This window comes from Camelus bactrianus, chromosome 6 (assembly GCF_048773025.1).
Source record: "Camelus bactrianus isolate YW-2024 breed Bactrian camel chromosome 6, ASM4877302v1, whole genome shotgun sequence".
NCBI lineage: Eukaryota > Metazoa > Chordata > Mammalia > Artiodactyla > Camelidae > Camelus > Camelus bactrianus.
Window position 1 is genome coordinate 39,910,032 of NC_133544.1, and position 20,713 is coordinate 39,930,744.

Consider the following 20,713-nt stretch of genomic DNA (forward strand, 5'->3'; position numbering starts at 1 on the left):
TTTATTGGCTACTCTGAGCACAGATTAAGCTGCGAAAAACCTTATACCTCTCTCCCTACCTTTTTGTTAAAAAAAAAAAAAAGGAGCTTGTAGTTGACAGTGTTCATAGAATGGCCAGGTGGGAACAGTTTACAGGGATGTCAGGCTAATTTTCTTCCCGGTTGGCTTATTTCTAAGATTCAGTTCTAGTTTTCTCATCAATCACATTGACAAAAAAGAAAAAAAGACACACACCAGTGTTACAAAACCTTGTATTAATCATTTCCCTTCACTTTCAATATAACGTTGATATGAAATATAGCCATGATTCTTAGTTACATGGGAGGAAATGAGTAATAAATACATTGTAGCAAGTTTAAACCACAAGGGTGTTTCACTGGTAACAACATTTGAAAACTGTACACTTGCAAAGAACAGCATCTTCAAACATTAGTATATCTGTATATCAGTAAAGCTTTTACATGTAACAAACATGCTATTTCCATATATGACAAAATTTAAAAATATGCATTGCTTGGCAACATGAACTAGGCAAAAATAGTTCTTTGTTCACTAACTTTATACAGGAAAACAGGATGAAAGGCATGCATGTACAATAGGGATGCCTGCACAGGGCATGCAACAAAGGAAAGCTTTTTAAAAGTCAGCTTACATTAGGCATAAATACAGGAGAGTTATATATTAATAAGGGAGGAAGTCTTCTGTTTGACATTATTAACATTCCTGTTTTCTTCCTATTCCTCCCAGAGGAATACACATTCACCTTTAAGTAAAGATAAAGGAATTACAAAAAAATAAAACTCACTTTGCAAACATCTCTGATGACTTGTAAAAAAAAAAAAATCAACATTAGTGTTATCACAGCCCCATGTGCAAAGTATCCTTCTGCAGGGCCTTCTTGCAAAAGGCACACCTGAGTGCCTTGGTTTTACTGCTTCTGGGCACCCCAGCTGGGGCTGCCTGCCCAAGACATCCCTAGAGGGCCAACGACCGAGACTGGGGCTGCTTCTCTTCCCTCACGGCCCTTCCGGCTGCATGCCTACACAGTCAGCCCAGCTCTGCCCCCAGCCCAGGCTCCAGGTGAGATCCCAGGTCCAGAGGGGGAACGCGCATTTACAAACCTTGCACTGGCAGTAGCTACAAGAGGTGCAGAAGAACAGAAGACCCGGAGAAGGCTCCCATTCCGTAAAAGGCAGCCAGCGACACCTCAAAAGAAAACCTCGTTTCCCTCAGTGTCTCTTCAAACGAACGGGAGAGGGAGCCCGGCTGTAGCTCCAATCCCGAGTACCAAGAAGGGGTCGTTGATACACAGGATCGGAGAGCCGGGTGCCAACAGCCACCCTCCAAGGGCCCACCCAGCAGCGTCTACTTTGCCTGCTGGCCCTCGTTTAGAAAGTGAAACTCAAAAAGCATGTGGAAAAGACAAAACAAAACATCTCAGCAGCAATGCTTCATTTCTTGTACACAGTTCATGTGTGTCTTCCTACTGTTTCTGGTAAGAAACCACTATGAATAAAAAGCACCAATAAAACATACATGATAACAGTGTCGCAGGCTACCACTGTCCCTGGGACAGCGGAGAGATGTCACATACACACTGCTTAAATCAACACAAGGGGAGGGGGAAAAAACCATGTAGTGAGATAGATTTTACTCTGAGATTTTTAATGTTTACTATTTACTTCATATAAAACAGTTGCATCTGGGGGTCAGTGGGTAAATACAAAAAAAGGCACTGCCGCTTTATTTCTAAATATTTGACTTCACAGCCTTACGCATGCAACTGTTTGATTTTTTTTTTTATAAATAAAATTCTTTTGCTTTAGGATTTTTAGACTGAGCTGTATACCTGCAGTCAACACAGGACTCAAAACAAGGTGGGGACAGGCTCCTAAAATTTATCAGAACACTCAACTTAAAAAAAAAATGAAAACACTAATAGCAAAAACACAACTAAGTAGATAAATCTATACACAGTCAATGAAAAATAAGCCTTTCTTTTTTTAAAAAAAGAATTATGTTGTTATTAATAACAGACTTTATCATGGTTACCAGCCATAGCAAGTTAATAAGTAACATATCCAAAATAATATCTCTAATAATCAGATAACCATTGTTTCTATATTCAGTGAAGGAATAAATAGAAATTCAGATTTGCAAATACTTTAAGGTCTTCTTCCTTTTAAAGGATTCATGCTAATGTGATTGTGTTCACAATCTGTTTTCTGAATAACCCAAGTCTTTATGGATACATGTGTTTTGCAGCAGATCTGAATCATTCTTATCTCTCCACGAGACGTGTTAAACCATTGTTCCTTCTTCGTTAACTTTCTCAGCATCCAAAAAAACACCTTCGCGAACCCTCTGGTCTTGCCTTTGGCCTTCGACATCCTTTGACCTGTTCTTCCCGACTCACACATGAGCGTCCATCCCAGCACATTCCCCAAGTAACCCTAAGCTTGCTTAGAAAAGGGGTGTGGAGGATGAATGTTAATGGCACTTGGTTAAAAAGAAATCAACTAAAAAATGCTGCCTCTTTCTGCACGTGGATTTGCATCTTTAGAACACAGAGACCCAAGGAGGACTTTTTTTTTTTAATGCAATGCAGGATGTTGTGGATTCAAGCCTTCTTTGCTTGTTAGAGGCTCGCTATGGTTGAGATGTTCCCTCATTTTAGACTTTAAAAGGAATTCATGAGCCTCAGAATATCCAAGCCTGTGTTGGGTGTACATTTTTAATCTTGAAGGTAAAAGAAAGCTGTTCGGATTTCATTAAGGCCTTTTAAATCTGTATTTACTTCATTAACTTATTTTTTAAAAAATACCCATAAACAAGTGCAGTGATTTTCATGGTCTGATCTCTTCAATTTCGACTCTGACTTTGCTTAAACAAAACAAAAACAAAAACAGCACTAGACTCACCCATTCAATAAACAGGCTTCATACCATCTCCCCAATCTTGCCTCTGGCCGAGCAGTCATACAATCATTTACACAACCCAATTTTCTAGTGCAGAGCACAGTTCCTCTTGGATTTCCTCTAATACCTTCCACTGCATCAAATCTTTCTTGCCCTTAAGAAATAGAGCTATTACTTTGTGATAGTATAGTTTGTTAATCTCTCACCATGTAACCAGTGGTTTTGTCTCCTTTCTGTGTGCGTCGATAAATCAGCTGACAACACAGCAAATCCCTGACATGTGTGATAGAACCATCATTTCCATCAGGAAGTCGACCTTCCCCACGTCTTTCACTGCCCATCTGGCACGTCTCCCCACAGCTCTCTCTGCCACATGCTGACTGACCGTTCATACACTGTTGCTGGACCCTGCTCCCCTGCTCTTCCGCAGCGATGAGCAAGCCAAGGGGGTGCAGCCCCCAGGTTCAGCTTCCTGTGAACAACCCCCGTAAGCGGCATTTTAAGCTTATTATCTGGGTATTAAGGCCTTTTGCTAGGGAAAAATATCCACCCTTGCCTTTTCTCCTCCAGTGGAACTTGTACCCACCTGTGTGTGTGCACGCAGCGAGGCCAGGAGTGATAGGGTGAAACCTCATGGTAGGCTGGGGAGGAAGAGGTGTCTCCAGATGAGAAGCAAATCCAGCACGGAAAGGGCAGCAGGATTCTTTAGCATCTCTAGGTGACTGTGCACAACCCCACAACCGACCACATGGTGGCGCCCTCCCCAGCGCTCCGCCCATTCCAGCTGCATCCTGGTCCTCCGACTCCACCTACACGCTCCTCCCACCCGCAGGTGGAAGACATAACTCAGGCCTACGTGACTGCATCCGTCTTCCGGAGAAGCAGAGCTTGGCAGCCATTTAAAAAGACAACCCTGCTGCAATTATAAAAATAGAGGGAAAGAAATGAATCCATATCAACAAATCCTTTACAAAAACCACAGTATGAAGAAAAGTTCTATCCCAACTCTTTACACATTATGTACCCTTTAAAATTGTTATGTAAACAATACACAAATCAAAGTTTATCTTAAGTTTTGCGGGAGGGAATTTCTCCCTTCCTGCCCCCGTTGCCACGTGGACCTCTCCTGGGGCTGCATTTCAAGCAGGGGCCTCAGGGAAATCCCATCGGCGGGGAGACAAAGAAGCGCGAGCCACCACCTGGCTTTGGTCGCGGGCACCCATGCCTTCCTGCGGGGGCCCGACTGTGGAGGCAGGCTTCTGAGAAGGCTCCCGAGGGCCGGGGCTTCTGCCTCCCTCCCATGCCTCTCCTCTCTCTCAGGGCGGGCTCTCCTCTCTCTCACAGCGGTTCCTTTTTTAAAAAAATGTTTCCCTTTCCATCCGGGAAGCCACACTTGCATTCCCTCCACCCCCTCCCAGTCCCACGTTTCCCTCAGAGACCCCTCCCCATGCCCCACACCAAGCCATCCCATGACAGAAACAAATGACAAAATAACCCATCCCAGGTCTACTGATATGTTTACAAGGATGACCTACGCTCTCACAAAATCAAAATGGGAGAGGGACCAGGGAAAAAAAAAGGCTGCAAAGTATCCTGGAGGATGCTGTGCAACCCTGAGGATGGCTGACACTGGACCCGCAGCAGTCGATTTCACGGCCAGCGCGGTCACGCTCATCTTCAGCTTCTAGATTGTGGAGGTGCGGTCAACCCCGTCTGGGAGGGAAAGAAGGACACAGTGGGCACAGGTGAGCAAAGCAATTCTGTTCACGCCCTGGACTCCAACGTCACGCACGTGGGGCCTCCCCGTCTCTGAGGACAGAGAAGGGCTAAATTCCTCCATCCATCCATCCACTCATCCTTCACACACCCACCCACGCAACACTGGGGAATAGCTGTTTTTGCCAGGAGCGGTAGGGAGCCTGGGAACCAAGATGAAAAGACCTATCCTCACCATCTAGTCCCAGTCTGTATTTCCTCGTCGGGACACAGACGGTAAACCAACAATGGTGTATGAGTCATGAGTGGAGTACGTACCAGGCGCAGCAGGAACTCAGAGGAAGGAGTGTTTAAGTCGCCCTTGGAAGTCAAGGACGGTTTCAGAGAGAAAGAAAATGACTTGTAGAATGGTGCTGGTAGGAGGAGAAAAGAGGAGGCAGGAGAGGATGCAGGTGGCGAGGGCGTATAGCTCAGGGACAGGCGTCATGTTGTTCATTGAAGGGTGGACCTGGTGGTGGGTGGAGTTTGGAGGTTAAGGGTAAGGGATGGGGGAACGGAGGAGTGGCAGGAGATGCGGCTGAGAACCAGTTAGGTTTGCAATAGACATGCAGGTGGTCCTGTCCAGCTCATGTCCCTTTCTTTGGAAGCATCTCCGTCTCCCGCCCAAGTCCCTGCTGAAAGACCAGCGATGAGGTATTAGTGATTCTGATCCCTGGTCACAGCTGAGCAGACCAGGGGGATGCATCTGACCAAAACTGACCCAGATTCTATGTCTCATGCATCTGATCGTGGGGAGAGACACCATAGTGAGATGTTGGGGGCATCTGCCACTGAAAGAGCCCATGGACATGGGAGAGTGCTGAGGCCACCCAGCATGTGCCATGTCTACATTATGGAGAATCGGCTAAACTGTGCTATGAAGTGGAGGACATGCCTGTCAGAGAGGAGGGGCCAGGAGTGAGGCCAACCACAGAGGGAGCCAATCACTGCCCAACCCCTTTTCACATGGGACTATAGGAGAGTCCCCAGAATCAGACCATAAGGGTTTTGTGTACTATGAACAAGAGCTTAGACATAGGCAACCGGGGAGGGGTAAGTGGTCGAGTAACCAGATTTGGTTTTAGAGTGGTTTCTCTGGCAGGCTGGTGCAGGAGGACAGTTACTGGTCCCTACCATGGTCCATGCTCGAGCTTCTCCCATGAGCAGAGAGAGGACTACCTTGTAGGAGGTAGAAATGACTCTGTTCAGTGAGCACTAGATGAAGGCCAGGATGGGATGCTGGTTGCTTCCCTGGTTTGGCTGATGTCCAGACGTCAGTAGGCGTGTCCTGGTCTAAACTTCTGAGCCACAAATCTGGCTCCTGGATGCATGTCTAGAGGCCGTAGGCAGAGTTTTACAGTGGGGAGCACTGAGTCCACTGCAGAGGTCTCCTTATATCCTCATGGGTGGTGCCAGGCTGGCATCTCACCAGCAGGGACTTGGAGGAGAAATGTTTCTTTAATTCAAACTTTTAATGCAATCATTGGAGGTTCACATGCAGTTGTAAGAAACAGAACTCTGTTTCCAGGTTTGTCCATGTGGTAACATGGCGCCAAACTACAGTATGATATTCCAATCAAGATACTAATGTGACGCAATCTACCCATCTTATTCAGAGTTCACCAGTTACACTCATGTAATGGGTGTGTGTGTGTGTGTGTGTGTGTGTGTGTGTGTGTGTGTGTGTGTAAAGTTCTATATGATTTTTGGAGAGATTTTAAAGAGGGGAAGCAAATGGCCCCTGAGAGCACCCGTGGTTTCAGACGATCAATGTGAGCGGTCCCCAGATGTGAACTAATCTCCCCTCCCCCGCCTTCTGCACTTGTCAACCTTGGCCCCTGGAGGGATGGCTCTGCAGTGGTTTCTGGTCGTGGGAGAACAGTGAGCGTGGGTTTGTGTGCACACACACGTGTGCCTGGGGTCAGGGCACACTCCTGCTGGGCCTCACTGATCCACTAGTTAATGCTAGCCTTTCACAGTTGTGGAAGTGAGGAGCTGGAAACAAGAGATTCTCAACTAACCCCAAGCTTCATTTCCATGAAATTCTAACCCTACACCTCAACCTCCAAGAGCGACAGTCAGTATTTATCTGCAGGAAAATGACTAGTAGGTTAATTCCAGACTCGCCATTTATAGTTGTACAAATTGTGCTCTGCACAACTCCAGGGGGCACCATTTACATGCAACCGTCATAGGCTTTATCATCATTATGGCAAATTTCAAACAAAGGGCAGAACAGTGTCTTAAAAAAGTGGGGCCTTTTATTTTATTTTTCTTACTTTTTTTAAATAGGGCCTTTTTCTAATTTGCACAAAGTCCCTATATTGGCTGTAAGTGGGGCTTTAGGTCCCAAGAAGAAGTGAGGAGAGAAAGGGAGATGGAATGACAAGGGGGTCAGGTGAGGCACGAACCCCAGAACATCAGCGGGTGGACCGCACATTCCTCGTGATGGTTTTGCTTCACTGTGGGCCCCACTCTGCTGGGAGGGGTCTCGCTTTTGTGGCTGTGGGTATTCTGGCCCATGCCGCCCCTCTGCACGAGGAAGATAATGGCCAGGCCTGGCATCGAGGCTTCCTGAACACCTGGGCCACCAGTCAGGAGCAAGCCCGACAGAGCCAGAGGAACACCTTAAATAGAGACTCACAAACCAAGACGGCAGAGGCAACCCAGCCCCTGGGCATCCTGGTGGGTTCTATCGGAGGGGCTGGGGGAGGGAAAAGAGATGGATAGGGGAGGCCAGAGAAAAGTAGCTTAGACAGACACCAAGAGGGCAGCCGTTACTGGAGGAGGCCGAGAGCAGAGGCGTCAGCACAAAAGGATGGGCCCCAAGTCTCGGGGCCCCAGGGAGCAACCACATTAGAATGGCCGTCCTGGGATGTGGTGTCCCAGGAACTTGGATTCCTCGCCTGTCTTTTCTTGAGACACAAGCAGAGGAACCTCTTGTACTGCTCTGCTTTCCTCTCCCTAGTCATTTGTCCCCCTGTAAGATGACTTCATTTACTGGCAGAAATTCTGTCCTCAGAAGGTCATCTTCCCTGGCACCGGGAAAGGGGTCGGCCGGCCGACAGGTGCTGTCACCGCTGGAGGGAGGGCACACCGCCACTGTGCCCAGCCCGGCCACCCTGAAACCTAATTTGCTCAGGGAACTGCTTACCGGGCTTCCCACCAGAGAGGATTACTGAGAAAAAAACATGGCAATAAAAAGGCTTAGGAGATTAGCAAGATGAAAACATTAGCAAAAAACACACCAGTTCACAGAGGTTTTCTGTAAAAATAGAAGAATGGGCTAAAAAGTGAAGTCTTTTCAGTGAAAACCTCCCTTTAATTAAAGGCATTTGGCATTCTTGCTACCAATGACGATAACATTAGTACTTAGTAGATTGATAAGAGCTTCCAACCTGCCAATTGTCTGAGCTTTATCAGGCCCTGGGGGAGAGGCCAGCTCCCTGCTGACTCCTACAGGCAGCACAGGACTGAGCGGAGTCCCCGCCAGCCCCAGCCGGGTGTGTCAGGTGGGAGGGCACTGGGGCCGCCTGCAGTGGGCTGAGCTTGGCCTGCCGACTAGGTCTACAAGCCTTCCCTTTTGGACAAAATTGAGATATAATTCACATCCCACAAATATCACCCTTTTAAAGTGTACAATTCAGTGGCTTTTAGCATATTCACAGAGCATTCATATGTTTGTGCAACCATCACCACCAGAATATTTTTATCACTCCCCCAAAGAAATCTGGTACCCATTAGCAGTCACCCTCCAATCCCACCTCCCTCCAACCCCTGGCAACCCCTTATCTACTTCCTATCTCTATGGATTTTGTCTGTTCTGGACATTTCACAAAAACGGAATCACGCACTCTGTGGTCCTTTGTGTCTGGCTTCCTTCACCTGACATAACGCTTTCAAGGTTCAGCCATGTTGTAGCACCTGTCAGCACTTCGTTCCTTTTAAAGGCTGAGTGACACGCCACTGTATGGTTCTACTGCATCTTCTTCATCCATATTCATCTGCTGATGGACCTTTGGGTTGTTCCCTATTATCCCTAGGGCTGTCAGCATACTGACCCAACCTCCTTGGTTACCTGGAGAAAAGGAGCTGGTAGCTCCTCCCCCAGAGGTACCAGGAGTGAACCAATGATGCTGGGACGCTTCCAGGATCTGAACTGGATGGTCAAGGGAGAGAGCAGTGTTTGCAAATGGAGTTCCCTGGAACCCTAGACGGGGGTCCCAGAGGGAGCTGTGCAGCCCACTGTCTCTCTGGTCAGCAGCCCTGGAAGGCCTTCAGCTAGCTCCCTGGTGGTACTGAGCGGGGGCTTCTCCAGGCCTGGAGAACCCCCTGCACCCCCAGGTGAGGTCAGGTGGGTGCCCTGTACTCTGCAAAGCATTTATCTGCCTCATATTTGGTTTTAGGGTAAGATTGTGTTTGTAGAGACTAAACATCCCTGGTCAGGGGAACAAAACTCTCTGGAACAGTGGCTGACAACAGCCTTTCTCCACCCATCCCTGCCAGCTTACACAAATTGTGGCTCTACGTGTGCCCATCTCTGGAGCGGGTGAGTGCATCCAGACCAGAGAGGGCTGTCGGGAAGGGTCACGGGAGGCCTCTCTGCATCTCCATGACTCAGAGCCTCCCCGGAGGCTGGCAGGAAGGGGCGGACATCTCTCTGCTGCCTGCCAAACATCCCCAGGCTGGCAGTGAGTCCCGGCGAGAGAAAGGCACCCGTTTAGTACCAGGAGGGCTCTGAAGGCCTCCCAGGGCTGTTATGACAACACAGGGCTGCGGCCCAAACAGCAGCGGGAGGACCCAGCAGCTCCTGGGAGCCCCTCCGGGGGCCGCAGCCTGGCAACCCCAGCCACACCCACCCAGGCCGTCCTCGTCACACTGTCCCCATCACCTCGGGCTGCGTGGGGCTCCAGGCATCGTGGAAGCCATTTGGAACAGGCAGATGTAAAAACAAGCAAGGATTTTTGTTTCAGAAAGTCTATTTTTAGAGCAAGTTGGGATATGCTTGGACCAGACTCGGGGATCTAGTGCCGAGAAGGAAAGAATCCAGTGCTGTTTGGACGGGGGGATGTTCCCACTAAAAGCCACGTCTTGTGTTCCCGATTCCTCCAGCGCCCACATTTGGCTAGGACAACTGCCGTGGTGGGACTCCAGTGTGGCCTGGTGGGTGGAGCCTCTGGGGCAAGAGGGACAGCCTTGGTCTGCAGGGCCCTGAGTCACCTCTCGAAAAAGGGGGAGGAGCAGGGCGCTGTGGGCTGCTGAGGATGGCGTGGCCTGATGGGGGCCCAGCAGCATCCCCAGCCACTCTCCCTCCCTGTCCCCTGCCTCCCCAGCCTGTGCCCTTCCCACTGTCCCGAGCTGCTGCTGAGTGGACAGCAGATGGCCTGCGGTTCTCCCAGGTGTGCAGGGGCATGCGGGGAGGACACACTCACCTCCCAGGGCGTGCTCGGTCATACTGAGGCACAAGGACTCCAGCCTGTTGTTGATGTCAGGTTCAGTAACAGGCAGCTGGAATTCTGCAGGGGACAAAGGGTTATGTTGGTGACAGGGTCTCTAAGAACAAGGAGAAGGTACGCACGGTGCCACTGACTCCACCTGCCAGGGTCAGGGTCAGGTGGGCCACCCTGGGAGGGCTCGGGGGGATTGTCAGGGCCAGCATGGAGGGTGAGTTACACTCAGGTTCAACCAACCTCTGAGTCCACTGTTAACGTGGGCAGCTGGAAGAAAACTGCTGACTAAAAATAGCTGTCATAGTCACAGGCTGCCAGTCCTCTGCTCAGAACCCCCGAGAAGCTTCCATTGGAGTAAAAGCCAACCCCTTGCCATGGCTTGCAAAGCCCCACAGATCTGACCCTTTGTTACCTCTCTGCCCTCGTACAACAATCCCTTCCTTCACTCTACCCCAGGCCCTTTTCTACCCCAAGACCTTTGCACTGCTGTTCCCTCTGCCCAGAATTCTGGTCCCTGGGCATTTCCATGGCTCACTCTCTGCCTGCTGTCACGTCTCTGGCTCTACTCTCTTCTTGGAAAGGACTTTCTGTTTGTGGTCTTCCCCCCCGCCCCCGCTTAATTTTTCTTCATAACTGTCACTGAAAACTGACATAGTATTTATTTGTTGCCTCCTCCCAGCTGAACATTTGCTTCATTGTAGCAGGACTTGGCTCTGCTCTCTGTGCCTAGAACCCAGCCTGGTGCATTTCTGCTTCTTTTTGAGGAGCAGAAAAGGGAAACCACAGCCTGGTGAGTCCAAGGCTGTGCTGGGTGTCCGGTTCTCAAGTGGGGCTCCCAGAGGCTAAGTGACTTAGCAAGGTTAGCCAGCTAACATGGAGCTGGGACAGGAATCACACGGGTCTGGCCCCAGAGCTGGTGCTCTCCTGCACGCTGCATGCCTGCCGGTGCCTGTCAACACGCTCAGCTCCGAGCACTTAGAAGCAAAGGCTGAGACATCTGCTCTGTGGGTTCCTGCTACCCAGGACAGTACTGTGTGCATTCTAACCACAAAGCCCCTTCTACCATCTGGATCCTCCCTATCTCTCCAGGCTCCAGCCCCTCTTCCTCCGAGGGGGAGGCAGCCCTGGGAGCCTCCTTTGTCCTGCCGGGGCCCACTGTCAGCACCTCCCTGGTCCCTCATCCTATGGAGCTCTTGGACATCCTTGACAGTTTGGAAGCACCGTGCAGACAGCGACAATGCTTTCAGATTTCTCTGACTCTCCCATGATACCCAGCCGTGGCCTTCTGCACACCTCATACAGGTCTACTGAGTGATGAAAAATATGGAGCAGGAACTAGAAGGAAACTGACAGCTATTGTGAAACCTGGACAGAATTGTGAAATCCTATGGGGGTAGGCGGGAAAAAAACAGCAGTGGGACATGTTCTGAGTGCCTGGGAAGTCTCGTTATTGCCACTGCCTTCCTGTGTGACCCTGGGAAGCTGTTCCCTTCTTGGGGCCTTAGCCTTTCTACCTATAAAGTGGGGAAAGGGTCCTGTGGGCCAAACTGTAGGCCATTTCCTGGCTCCTTCACATCTCCACTAGGGGGCGCTTGGGGGCCAGAGCGGGGGTTGGGCGTGCAGGTGGAGGGTGGAATGAAAAATGAGGTTGGTGGTTTGGTGGGAGAGGAAGTTGAAACCAATGGCTAAACCGAAGTATCTGTTTTCCTCGATGATACATTGAGGTCTTCCCTGCAATCCGTGTTCCCCATGACCAGCTGCGTCAGAGGCAGGTGTCCTTTCCGTTATTTAAAATTCTCAAAGAGAAGGTTGGCAAAATGGATCAGTATGAAGAGCACTGGGGAGCGGGTAGGGTTCTTTCTGACACAGGTTCCAGCAGCGACGGGTTGGAAAGATAATTGTGCCAATTCACGAGCAGACAGAGCACGACGGGCTTCCGGGGAAGAACGGGTCTCCCCCCGCCACCCCCCTGCTGCTCTCGGAGTAGGGTCGGGGCAATTAGACAATCTAGAGGGAAGAGTACTTCACTATTTTCATCCATTCATGTGAAAATCATATGCATGCAAAAATTAGCAGCCTTCAGGGTGTGAAGTCTATAAAATAGAAACACAATTTTATATATAGCCAGTTAGCAAATATAAAAAAAAAAAACCCTCAGCAATTATAGCCATCCATATGCTCATTGTAAAATTTAGTTTACTCTCTAGCACTCCCCTTTAAACAAACACTGTGGAGAGATTTGGATAAATAAAGATGCTCGACATTTGGAGAGAAGTGTTTCAGCTGCAGGATTTCTTGCCAACACGCAGCAAAATGCCATTTTCCAAGCCTGGGGTTGCGTGTTCCAAAAAAAGGGGGCTGAGAAATCCAGAATCTCCAAACCTTAGTGGCTGCTCTTTTAGGTGGAAAGTTGGAGTGCTTGCTTTTTATTCTCCAGCTCTTCCCTCCAGTGCATGGAGGAGTTGTGACCCCCACCAGTCTCAGAGCAGCTCTGAAAATTTCTGAGTCTTCAGAGAAGCCCATATGTTCACACTCCAGAGTTTCCTAATAGTGTGACTTTTTAATTGTGTATTTGATAAAAACAGATCTGTGACATCTTCCCACACACACAGGACAGAGGGAGACCAGCTGGGTGAACAGCTTCCATCTCGGGCTGTAAGCCCTCAGCTAGGGGGCTCGGTGGGCAGAGCTCTCAAAGCCTTGGACGAGCATTCGGGCAGTGCCTGCCCATGTGAACCACAGGCCAACTCTTGTCCTGGCTCCTGCTCACCCTGGGGGCTCAGCGCATTGATCCTGGGCCCCCAGTTGTAGTTTCGAGTCTTCAGCAGGGCAGAAAGGATAGACTCTAAATGAGCCTTCTCTGCTGTGGCCCAAGCAGGCCTGTTTCCTTAGCTCAGATGGCATCTGCCAGTGCTAGGAATTCTTCCCTCCCCATCAGACCATTCCAGTATTTAGAGTGTATTTGAGGATCCCTGGTTCTAGGATCCCCAGTGTCTGGGCTGCCTTGGGACTTTTTGATTGTGCCTTTTTAGAAGTGCCAGGGATGAGAACGGGGAGTACTGTTCAGGCCCAGGGTCTAGAGGATTCTAGAAGGAAGCGGCCCCCCATCCCTAAAGAGGCACTCCTGCAAGGTCCCCCTGGGGGGACAGAAGCCTCCCAGCTGAGTCTCATGTCTGTGGCCCCTGAGGTGCACTTCTGCCGCTCTCTCCAAGTCCCTGAGGCTGAGGTCAAGAGGCCAGTTGCTTTAGGACTTTAGAACAAGAAACAGGTCGGGGCATTCAAGGAAAAACCTTGAGAATCCCACTCTGCCAACAAGAGCTGGGGCCACTCAGCCTTTGAGTCTGGTTCAGTGAGAAGTGCGGTTGCTAGAAGGTGAGAAATCAGGAAAGTCAAGCTGTTGAGGAAAAGATGGAATAGAAGAGCCAGGGCTGGACCGTGGTGATGAGGGGAGCAAGGAAGACAGAGGGAAGGGAGCAACCTGGAAGAAAGGCGGAGACTGGTGCCAACAGGAAGTGGGGCCAGTGCGGTAGCGTAGGGCAGGTCATGGTGGGCGGGCGAGTGGCAGAGGAACACGGGTTCCCAGTTGCACCCCTGAGCCTGCTGTGGGGAATACAGCTCTTGTCTGGAGACCTCGATCTTCAATCTGCAAAAGTGAGTGCTGGGGAAATCCTCTGGGACCTACATTTTCACGAAAAATGAGGAAGAGGACATGGTACAAGACAGTGTTGTGCCATTTCGCCCCAAGTTGGTCTCTCTGAATTTGACTCTCAGAGGCAGTGGGGCATGGGCCCAGTTGGGTTCTTGGCTGTGATAGAATCGATTCATTGGCCAACCTCCCTACCCACTATGTGCCAGGTCTAAGCGGGGCTCTTTGCCTTGGCTTACTAGAAGACAGGGAGCAAGTGTTTATTACGTACTTTAAGTGTGTCCCTGTCCTGGTCTCTGCCTCTGCCTGGCTACCCCTATCATTCCCGCAGTGGACCCATTGCCCTGACTGTCCTCTCCCTCTCCCCACTCTTTCTAAGGGCAGTTCTCTGGAAGGAATCTGAAACTCACACTAAGGAGGAAATGCATGATGACAGCTCTGTCCACTCTGCTCCTAGCTATTCTAATGGTGGGAGGATTTCAGCCATGAGCTGCTGCACAGGGAGGTCTGCTATGGAGAAAAGATACATCACATCATGAAATGATGCCATATAAGGTACTGCCTCAACCGTCTCACATCTAGGCAGCCCAGTACCAAAGGTAATTTGCACATAGTTTTGTGCAAGGGAAGGATGAGATCCCCTTTGAAGCTGCCCAGCCTACCCTTCCCCGTGCTTTTCCTTGGAAATCAACAGTCCCTCTGCCCTTTCCTGTCAAGCCCATCTTTTCCTCTAGGCGGCGAGGAGCCTCCATGGTCTCCCAGGGTCATGCCAGGGCTGCTCTGAGATCCTCTCTGATCCCAAAGGTGGCTGAGCCCGGGTCAGCAGGAACAGATCTGCTTCCAAGATAAGGTATCATTCTGCAAGCAGTTTTTAAACTAATTTTCCAGTTGGGAAACACTGCCTCTCAGAGGAACATGACCCCTCTTGCCGGGGGCCATACTGGTTTTGAACTCAAGTCACCATCGCCACCCCCAACCCTGCACCCCGGGTGAGTGTGTCAGACCCTATCTCCCTTGCTCTGGGAGGACTAGCTTCATGTTTCCTACTCATCCCAGAGGCCAGCAAGAGGCAACAATCACCGATGGTTCTCTTGGCTTGTCCTGGGAAACATCTCAAATATGTCCATGTGGGCATGAAGTGAAGAACCACCCTGCCACAGCCTCCAAGAGGCCCACGGATTCTGTAGATCCAGGAAAGAAGGAAGCATCCTGTAAATTGGAGCGAGGAGATTGATCAACTGGTACACAACTTGGAGGCTGGTTCTAGACCCCTGTGTTTTCCTTATCCTTTGGAGACATTCCATCATCTTGATGGAGTTATTTTAAGATTACAGAATCAAAACTTCCTTGGGATACATTGTAGTCTTCAAGATTTGCCCAGATAGTTCAAAATGGGTGCCCTGAAGACATCCAATGGCCAGGAGGAAACCACAACGTTGGAATGCACAGTTTTCTGGGAATTTAATTTGGGGTCGGTCAGAAATCTCTATTCCATTTTTGTGCTCACTGTTACTACTGCTTGTGTAAAGATGAAAATCCCCTTCTGCCTTCCTGATACGATACTTATGGTCAAGCCCCAGCCCCTGGCCCCCAGCCCCTGGCCCCCAGCCCCTAGACGCAAAGGCTGAGGAGGAGCGTTCTGTGCCCGTGGAGGGCTTTCTGCAGCCTCCTCTCCCTTCAGCCAGGGATCCTGGCTCATGGCTGTGCCCTGTCTTGTCCTTCATGCCCATGTCCCAGGAGGAGTCACCCCACACGGGCTGAGGGTGCTGAGCAGGACTCAGGAGTGGCTCCTACCAAGCGTTCGCCAGGGTATTTGCAATCGGGAAATAAGGAGCAGCCCTGTCCCTGTGCCGTGGTTACTAGAAATGCTGTGGTTCATCAGAGCCTTGCTGGAAGTGGGGCTGCCATGCTTGGGTGAGAGGCTAATTAAAACCAAACCAAACCAAACCAAACCCAAGAGTTCCAGAGTTCTAAGTCCTGTATGCAAAGAACATTATTAAGAGACTTGCAGGTAACTACCAGGAAAACTGAAAATGGTTGTACGTTGCTGCCTCTGGGAGAAGGGACTGCGGGCCAGGAGGGGAGGGGGACAGTCACTTTCCTCTACAAGCCCTTTGGTATTATTTGATTCTTTAACAATGGGAGCAAGAGGCTTCACAGGAAGAGGGTGGAAACGATCTCAGGGTCATAACTGCCCTGACCATAAGCCGACCGTTCAGCACTGCTGTAGAACAGCGGAGGGGAAACCAAGTGCAGATGGAGGATCCGTATCAACAGATCCAAATGGTTCTTCTCCCAGGGTGCAGCTCTTCCCGGTGGGCCGGGTTTCCCCAAGTAAGAAGAGGGGTAAAGAGGAGGACTGAGGACTCGGAAGAGGGCCACAGGGAGGGAAAAAGAGGTAGGACAGAATGGAGAACACAAGCATGTTAGGATTGGAGGAGAGCAGTCAGCTGTGCTAGGGCTCCCGGGGGCAACACGTGGCTGGGCTGCAGGCCTGGGGCTGAGGTCCGGGTGAACTAAACGCTGAAGGTGAATGCGCCCAGGATGTCTTCAACTCTTGTCCAGATTCTCTTTCACTGGGAATGGATTACACGCAGTTCTGCATGAAGCAGAGGTTGGGACAAAATGACCCAGGGAGAAGGCCTTCACAAATCCCCAATTTTATCAGGTATTTCTTCCCAGGAAGAAAATAGCAAGTATCAAAATGAAGAAAAGGAGCGTTAGAACAAAAGTGCACAAGTAGGAAGAGTTCTGTCAGTCAGGAAGTAACTTTAAACCAGCAGTGTGGACCAGTGCATGTCCTTCCCTTTCCGGACACACCTTACCCCAGGGGGCTCTCCCCACCCCCACCTTTGGTGGCCTCCCTCCTCCAGCCTGCCTGCCCTTCCCTCCTCCATGCTCACTCCTGCCTGATCCCCTGCTCAAAATTCAGGGTTCCCATCATCAGCTGCAATCTTTCCAGCTCCCTTGGTCTCCTCGCTGCTACTTCAGGCTGACCCCTCCGCCCAGCCACCGTGGGACTCGCTGTGGCACTCAATACCCTGGCAGTCTTGGCTTCTATGGCTCCTTCTGCCTGTAACTCCACCCTCTTCTTTCCATCTCTTCACCTTCTGCTCCCTCAAGATCAGCTCCCATTCCAGGAAGCTTCCTTGCCCACCCAGGCTACAGTGATACTTCCCCTTAAGCTTCTGAAAGACATTGTACAGCAGAGCGTGTCAACTGCCTAGCATCTCCCTCCAGGTGCAGCCCATGTCCAGTTCACCCGCCTAGAGGGTCGTCTAAGTAGGTGTAGCAATTGCTTGAGGGCCTTTGTACTACTCGTGGAGGCTAAGAGGCCAATTGCTTGTCTAGAGAAAGGTGCAGGCATCTTTGGCTGTACATAATTCCAGCTACTCTGAGGAGGCGTGGTCAAAGGAGAAATTGACTCCAGGTGCACCAAACTGCTCCTTAACCAAGTAAAGGGAAGATGGCTGGTCCACACTGCAAGGCACTCCCAAACCGGGGGCAGGTCTCAGCCTCAGCACCGTCAAGTTTTCTCTTTCTCTGTCTCACCATCTACACGTCCCTCCACGTACACACCAGTCACACACATGCTGCACCTGGAACCCCTCCCAACTGCCCTCTGCCCCCTGAAAGCCCTCCGGTGATATCTCTGGGTGAGTCAATCCAGAAATATGACTAGGATCAAAAATATTCCTGTCAGATCACAACCAACTCTGGGGCTCCGCGTGCTGGCTCCCAGCCAACCAGCCGCTATTCATGCTGGCAAGGCATGGTTTAAAAAAGGAAAGGCTTCTATAAGCTCAAAAGAATGCATGGTGACAGTCTGAGGCTAAGCACTTTCCGCCTGGGTTCTCGGGGCATCTATTTTGGTGATCTGGCCTCCCCTCTGCAAGAAGGGGAGAGGAGAGTGAGGGATGGAGCGCCCAGCCCTACCTGGCTGCTGGAACATCAGCATATTCTGTGGCGAAGTATGCACAGGCAGTGAGCGGGTCCTTTGGACTGAGCTGTGGGTGCGGCTTGGCATGCTATTGCTGCCCCCGGGGTTGGCGAACCAGAGGTTCTAGGGAGAAACACAAAAGGGAAGCCTGTTAGTCCAGACATCTTAGGGTGGGGGTGGGACTGAGGCCAACAGCCAGAATCCTGGAGGCAAATACCCCGGGAGAACTCTCTGCTAACTCCTGGAAAGGGGCTTATAGGCCAGCGCAATCCATGTGCTTATTTAGAGAGCGGGTTTCTAGATTCCATTCATTTTATTCAACACCCTCCTCCCCTCCCCACCTCCTCAGCGGCAGACCCCTCTCTAAGCCTCAGCTTAATCTGGACACCAATCTCCCTCACTGTCTCCAAAATTCTTTTTGTCCCTTCTGTTGCCTTTGCTTTTCCTATCACTTTTCTAGGAAATGGGAGGAGTTCTATAAATGTCTGCAATGAAGAGCACAAACTATTTCAGGGCTCTCATTTGATTTTCTTTTTGAGATTCTTACAATTTACTACAAAGCAAGGAGGAGAAAAAAGAACCTCTCAGCTGGCAATGAGCTGGCCCAACTCAGCTTGTGTGTTTATTATTACGTGGGTGTCCCAGCAGTGATTTCCTCTTGGACCGATCTGGGGGCTTCCCACAATGGTCAGAGTGGGGCTTTCTCCCATCCTGTGCTGCTTCCCCTGGGGAGTGAATCCTGCCTGTCTAACCAGGAGCTGTTTCCTGTTTTTAAACCAAGTTGTCATCTCTTAGTTTCTCATGACAGCCCAGAATCTCAGACCCCCTTGTGTCCCTCTGATCCCAGCCCCAACCTGCAGAGCCCCACAAAGCAGGTGGAAGACATTGAGTGGGGGTGGGAGAAGGGAGGCCATGGGAGAGAGGGTCTAAATCACACAGCAAGAACCTCCAGGCAGCCTGGCCTTGACCAACAGAGAGTGTTTCGGCTCTCCCTCTGACAGCCTCTCCCAGGCTCCTTCCTGTGGGTTCTCCACTACAGCTGAGAAACCATGATAAAGCAGCTATTTGCCTCAGATAAACAGGCTAAGAAAGCACCTCAGATGCTCAGGCTTTTCTGGAAGCCAGGTCTGGGATCTGTGTGGGCAGGTAAAGGATCAAGGCAAAGAAGAAACATGTCTTGCATTTCTTCCTAAAGGCCCCCTTGTGCAGGGCACCCAAGGTTAAAGTGGCCATGGGGCATCCTAAGCAAATCCCCATGAAGCCAGGTGTCGCCACGGCCTTGCTTGGTCTCCCGAGAAACAGTGCAAACAACCTCTGAGGCAGAGGAACAACTGTCATCAGTCTAGCCCCCCTTGGCCCCTCCCCTGGTCGTGGGGTTATCTAGGGGGATGTCCTGAGCCTCAGGCCCTGAGCTTGGCTGGCCCACCCTCCTGCCCAGGGTGGAGCAGACCTGTCTTCCTTGTTTCATGATGGTGGGGTTGGCGGCTGTGTTGCGCGGGGTGGAGCTGACGAATCCACTGGTGCCCAAGAGGCCAAGGCGGGCAGAAGGGACATTCCGGGAGGGGATCTGGTACTGGCGTGGGTTCCGTCTGCCCATGCCGCCGCCCACAGAGCTGGCTGTCGGGAGAGAGTTGGACTGCCCAAAGCCACGACTGTGAGAGCAAACAGAGACCAGAGACCATCAGTCACCCTCAGCCCTTCCCAGCCCCCAGGTGGCCAGCAGGACACCTCCTTGGGGTCTGCTCATGTTCTGACAGTTATGAGGCCCACAGGGGTCAGGGGCTCTGTGCCAGGAAAGAGCTATGATTAAAACGACAGCTAACATCTGAGAGCTAATACCATGTGCACCACCCTGGGACTTTTGCAGTGATTCTTCAATCCTCATGACAACCCTATGAAGTAGGCACTCTATCCCCTTTTACAGCTGGAGAAGAAAAACAGAGAGCTTAATAATTTCTCAGAGGTCATACAGCCATTAGGGGGCAGTGCTGGGATAGGAGCCCAGCTCTCCATCCTTCTTCCACTGTGTCCTGGTCCCTGAGCACTCACATGCCCATCAAGGGGACACACAGCAAGAACGTAGCAGAGCCAGGATCAGTGCTCCTTCCATCAGACCATGGTCCATTTCTGACGTCTGTATGTGCAGCAGACTTGGAGAGCACAGCCTCTGAGCCTCACTAGGACTCAAGCTCCTTAAGAAAAAAGATGGTGTCTGTCCTCATCAATCCCGCAGGTCCCATGCCTGGATCAGCTCCTGGCAGTAAAGGCAGGTTGAATGAATGAATCAATCGCTGACCACACGTCTGGGGCTCTGACTCCCGGGTTGAGAGGGGAAATATGAGAACAAAGACGATGATGCCTGCAAGCGCTCTGGACCTAGGACACCGACGGCTCCTCACTCCTCAGGCCTCCCTGCAGAAAGGCCCAGAGGGGACATGCCTCGTCTGGGTCCACGCAGGGAGGCGGCCAGGGGCCCCTGGCATCACGCGCGCACACCATGCTCCCGTTGGTCTGGTGACCTCAGCGCTGAAGAACTTGTTCTCTCCAACAGGCCTCAGGTTTTGGGAGGGTGCACAGCAGCCAGCAGGGTTGCAGGAACCAGCACATTCTTTCCAAGGAGAGTCAGCTTTAGTCATTCACTGATGGTTAAGTCGAAATGCTTTACCTCCAACGGCCACAAGATGGAACAGACTTGCTTTCCCAGCCACACAGGAGAGGTTTGTACCAAGCATGTTGAGGAGACTCCGGGAGACAGGGCTGACGACATAGTTTAAGCAGATGATAGGGAGGGAGGGGGTGCTGCAAAACAGTTATTTCCCAAGAAAGAGTTGTGTCTGTGTGGTAGGGAGGTGGTGGAGCATCTAAGTCACCAGCACGGTTGACTTCAGAAAATATCTCTTTCCTCCCCGTATTTCCTAAATTTCCTAGGGGGCAGGGGGAGGGAAGAGAATTCCACAGTGAGCTGGTGGCAACTGATTTCTGGGCTTGTGTCTTTCCATTTCTA

The 20,713-nt window shown here is 50.8% G+C and overlaps 1 protein-coding gene across 7 annotated transcripts in view; it reads right to left on the reverse strand.

The window, feature by feature from the left end:
* Positions 1 to 20,713, reverse strand: part of SAMD4A (sterile alpha motif domain containing 4A) — a 352,931-nt gene that overhangs the window by 149,120 nt on the left and 183,098 nt on the right. For 4 of the 7 annotated variants that reach the window (XR_012507521.1, XR_012507522.1, XR_012507520.1 and 1 more), the window contains exons 10-13: positions 19,160 to 19,361; positions 17,706 to 17,832; positions 10,106 to 10,189; positions 3,505 to 4,631 (exon numbers count right to left, since the gene is read on the reverse strand). Coding sequence is in view for 2 of the 7 variants with exons in the window: in XM_074365493.1 (XP_074221594.1) it covers positions 4,603 to 4,631; positions 10,106 to 10,189; positions 17,706 to 17,832; positions 19,160 to 19,361 (442 nt within the window). In the remaining 5 variants the exon portion in view is untranslated. Of the gene's footprint in view, positions 1 to 237; positions 4,632 to 10,105; positions 10,190 to 17,705; positions 17,833 to 19,159; positions 19,362 to 20,713 lie in introns of those variants that run through there. The other 3 variants (XM_074365493.1, XM_074365494.1, XR_012507519.1) reach the window with 2 other exon arrangements.